This window comes from Mixophyes fleayi, chromosome 5, assembly GCF_038048845.1.
Source record: "Mixophyes fleayi isolate aMixFle1 chromosome 5, aMixFle1.hap1, whole genome shotgun sequence".
NCBI lineage: Eukaryota > Metazoa > Chordata > Amphibia > Anura > Limnodynastidae > Mixophyes > Mixophyes fleayi.
Window position 1 is genome coordinate 233,441,146 of NC_134406.1, and position 4,553 is coordinate 233,445,698.

The 4,553-nt window shown below is 33.6% G+C and overlaps 1 protein-coding gene across 2 annotated transcripts; it reads right to left on the reverse strand.

The window, feature by feature from the left end:
• Window positions 1-451: 451 nt before the first annotated feature.
• On the reverse strand, window positions 452-3,632 carry MSC (musculin). Of its 2 annotated transcripts, none has more exons than XM_075211383.1 (2): window positions 3,046-3,632; window positions 452-1,461 (listed from the first exon to the last, which is right to left on the reverse strand). In XM_075211383.1, the coding sequence occupies exons 1-2, from the start codon at window positions 3,502-3,504 to the stop codon at window positions 1,375-1,377; spliced, it is 546 nt and encodes a 181-aa protein (XP_075067484.1). In that variant the 5' UTR covers window positions 3,505-3,632; the 3' UTR covers window positions 452-1,374. The 2 variants fall into 2 exon arrangements, with proteins under 2 accessions (XP_075067484.1, XP_075067485.1); XM_075211384.1 differs by having other exon boundaries at window positions 1,372-1,461; window positions 2,990-3,632.
• Between the last annotated feature and the right edge of the window lie 921 nt (window positions 3,633-4,553).

Genomic DNA, 4,553 nt, shown 5'->3' on the forward strand with positions numbered 1-4,553 from the left:
AGGCTTAAAGTGGAAACTGTTAATCTTTAAGTGGAGAACAGGAAAAAGCTGCTTAATTGTGAAGACACATTCCATTATCTTATCTTACCAAAGCAACATAAGACTGGAAGTTAAACATGCAGAAATACAGAGATTTATCACTAACATAACATCCAGCAGAATCTACCATTACATCACTACCTTCTAACAATCTACATTTTTTTCAAAAAATATTTTTTCTCTGTCACTCTTACGTGAAAAACATTCCAGTCTTAATACAGTGAATAGCCACTAATGGTTTAATAGGGATTTTTTTGGGTATGGGGTGGTGGGGGATATGTTATATCTAAAATCAACAAGACATTGTCCCCAAAACAATAAGAAACATAAATACATTATTTATTGTTCAATAGTTTATAGAAAAATAAAGTATTCATTTCAAACACAGTAAATTGTATTATTGGCTGACAGGCAAACAAGAACATTATAATAAAAAAACAACAAAATAGTTTCCAACACTTTATAATACACCAAATGTTCTCTACCTTGTTCTCTACAAGTTTAACACAAAAATAGTGGATTATATGCATATATACATATACAACAATCTGTGAAATTAAACATAAAAATGTAGTTAAAACAGAATTGGATGACGGAAAGCAGATTACAATGTTTTTATCTGTCTGATACATTAAAGGACAATGTACATTACTGCGTATCAGGCTCAATCAGTCTTCTTTAGTAAAGAAATATTAGTATAATTTAGAAGTAAACAGTTTGTACATAATAGTTTTACTTAACCAAGTGATAATTCTGAACCTAAAACTATAACTACAGCTGTACACTAAATAATCTTATTATATTGAATTTGCCACAGTTGTCTTTATAAATGCGCTCCCTGTTTTTATCACTTTGCTCCACTTTTATTCTAACTTACAATGACCTATGATCTATACCTACTGTACACAAATATTTCTGAATTGTTCCACACTTTAGAAAAACAATCCATAGAGTTAAAATGTTAACAGACTTCATATTAACAGTACAACATATTAACACAGCAGGTATAAAAATATATTATAACTCTATTATTTGTTTTATGACTATAATACTGCTCCGAACAAAGAATAAAAAACACTTGTTTTATAAATGACAGTGGGTATGCGTATATATGATACTTCTTTCTTATTCTGGAGTGTCTTTACGAAATCAAATCCACTCTAGGAGGAAAAAAAATCCACCTGTATTTTTACATTTCCTACATTTAAACCTAAGTGCACTTTTATAGAATATTAACAATTAAACTGTTACATGATGTGTGTAGTCCTTGACATCATTAAATCAGTATTTGTAAATCTGTTACATCTTGAATAAAACACTCAGAGAGATGTTCTCCTATGCTGTGGCCCCACACAACCTAGTGGATACATTAACTTCTTTGGGATCACATTCCAGTCTTCCTGAAACCACAAATGGCCATGTCTGTAATGAAGAATATGACAATATCAGATGACAGTGGTAACCATTAGGTTAAATATGTGTAGATAGACAGACAGACAGACAGACAGACAGGCAGACAGATAGATAGATAGATAGATAGATAGATAGATAGATAGATAGATAGATAGATCATTAGATCATTATATTTCTGCAATTCAAGAGGTTCTTATATCCTAAAACAGAATTTTCTCATATCTATTTGTGCCTTTTTAATATTGGATCAATTTGCACATTAGATTGTACAACCTTTTATTCAGGGTAATGGTGATAGCTTGGTAATTGCAAAAAACATACATGAAAGAGCATTGACACTTTGTGGAAGAACTTACAAAGCAAAGATAGTAATACAAGTAAATATCTAAGCATTGCACATTCAACCAGATTTATGACATTAAAACATATCTGACACTATTTAATACACATCAAACTGCATCACTACATATGTATATAGTCCAGTGCTTTTCGAGTAGTTACATTAACAGTGTAGTGTGTATTATAAAAATAATGTAATTGTCAAATTCTGTTCAAATAATTATTAAATTAATTTGTAAGTTTAGGTAGGTCACACATAAAAAGCAAGCATTGATATTTGTCAAAGACATTATTTACTAGCTGGTAACAACAAAATCTCTAAAATCTCTACAAATATATATATATATATATATATATATATATATATATATATATATATAAATTGTATGATTGTAACATTAATGAGAAAGCAAAAAAATAATTAAATATTAACATTATTAATATATTTATCCATTAACATGATTCAGAAGCATCGATTATTGTGGGATAAATTAACGTACAAACCTGCAAAAGTTCTTAATACTGAACACATCAAAGTGTTCACATTATATATATATATATATATATATATATATAATATATATATATATATATATATATATATATATATATATAATCTTACTTATTATTATTTATTAATTTCAAAAATAAGTTACTCAGAAAACTCCATTCTGAACTTCACAGTTTCCAGTGGTAGAAAACTGTTAAATTCATATATCGTGCTAGAATCTATTAACCATGGAACAAAGCAGTCAGTTACAGACACCAGTCTATAGTTTATATTACAGATTACAACACTACATATAAATCTGGATTTCGCTAGATTACAGCCGTCTCTACTAACCCTTAACTGTCAACTCTCCCTAAATTACTGGGTTTAAAAGTTTTTTGTTTTTTTTACTAGAAATGTCCCTTTATTGGCCGAATGCACAGTATAGACGTGACTTAGTTTCTATATGATATGTTCTTATTCTCTGTACCTAATATGTTAATGTTTATTAAAGATAGATATTGAAAATACAAACACTGACATAATGAACATGATTAGTGGACACATAATTAACGAGGTCGTCCCGCATGTGTCTACATTCACCGAATCCCTGAAAATGACCGACATCTATGATAGCTCAGCTGACACATGGTCCTTCTGCAGTGATCACACATATATCATGCATATAAACACAGCATTGTCCATTACCATGAGGCAGCCCGTGAAGCCGACTGGTGCTGACTGTATGGGAGCTTCATTCTTACCAGGTTGACTGGATGCACATAGCTATTGTCATATCTGTCCTCCTGCAGCAGCTGCCTAAGGTGGGCAATGTAGCTGGAGGCGAGTCTCAGGGTGTCCAGCTTGGACAGTTTGGTGTCCGGGGGCACCCAGGGCAGGCTAGTTTTTAGCCTGGAGAAAGCTTTGCTCAGCACCCTCATGCGGGCTCTCTCCCTGGCGTTGGCTGCGTTTCTTTGGGATTGCTTGCACTCCTTGGAGGACCTGGGACCCTGCTTCTTGTCTGGGTTCTGCTGACTTCGGCATCCCCGTTTCCTCTTCCCGTTGGATGTCTCTGCAACTCCATCATCGTCGTCCTCTGAGTTGTCAGTGGAGTGGTCCAGCAGCAGATCACTGCATCCTGCCCCTTTGGATTTGGGATACTGAAGTTCCAAAACTCTCAGTTCCAATAGGTCCTCAGTGTCACTCACAGATCCTGTGGACATGACGCGTACTGCTGCCCTTAGTGACCAGCCACAGGACCACAAGTCGTGTCCTAAACCTTCACATAGTTAGAATAAATTGAGCCTGACAGATGTGAGCACCAATCCTTTTCACTCAATTATCCCGCGGTGAATCTGGAGTCATTTCAGAAAAGCATCTATATAGCAGGAGGATTGTGGGAGTGGGTCTGTTTGGGGGTGGGAATGACAAAGGAGGAGGTGATGGGGTTACTCCAATATTTTTCACATTGGTTCGTGCAGTCAGGTTTTTAACCTGTTCGATTCAGCATATCAACACATCTGCATGCTGAATATTGGTATATATAACATTATAAACCATATCACTTCGACATTTTCATTGAAGGTGTCTTAATTTTAAGTGTTCCAGATGATTCCTAAAGTGCATGTTTTTGGCTGCTTCTCTAGTAATTGTTTTATGTGAGGCTGTTTGTATATCTATTGCAGTACATTAATGTATTAATATTTTGCATCATTATCTAACTAACTCTTCTATTGAAACAATTCATTTATAAGAATTGACAGAAAGGAGCGAAAATAGTATACAATCCATTTGAAATATTACTTGTTTTCCAAAAAAGTAACATAATATTACTATCAACAGAATGCTGACATGTAATTGCACACTATATAAGTAACAGGAGAGAAACTAAAGCAATGAAGGTGGTTTATAAGGAAGTCAGTGAAGATGGTGAGGAGGACATGAATGAGTTAGTGATATTGAAGAATGGTAAGACGGACTTTGAAGGGGTTACGTTTTTATTGAATTCTATTTATGGAGCAAGCTTTAAATGGGATATATGACAGTGAATTAGGATTTAGAAATTGTCACTGAAGGGAATAATTAGAAATAGCTCTGCAAGTAAAGTGATTTAATGATTTAATGAAGGGGCTAAGCAAATATTACAGCAGATATTGAATTACTGTGAAATGTGAATAAATGGGGTTGAACATAGTTTTGTGGGTTAAGGCTTCAAGGAAGGAATAGTTTCTAATGAAATGAAAAGGTTACATTGGGATAATGGATTGGAAAT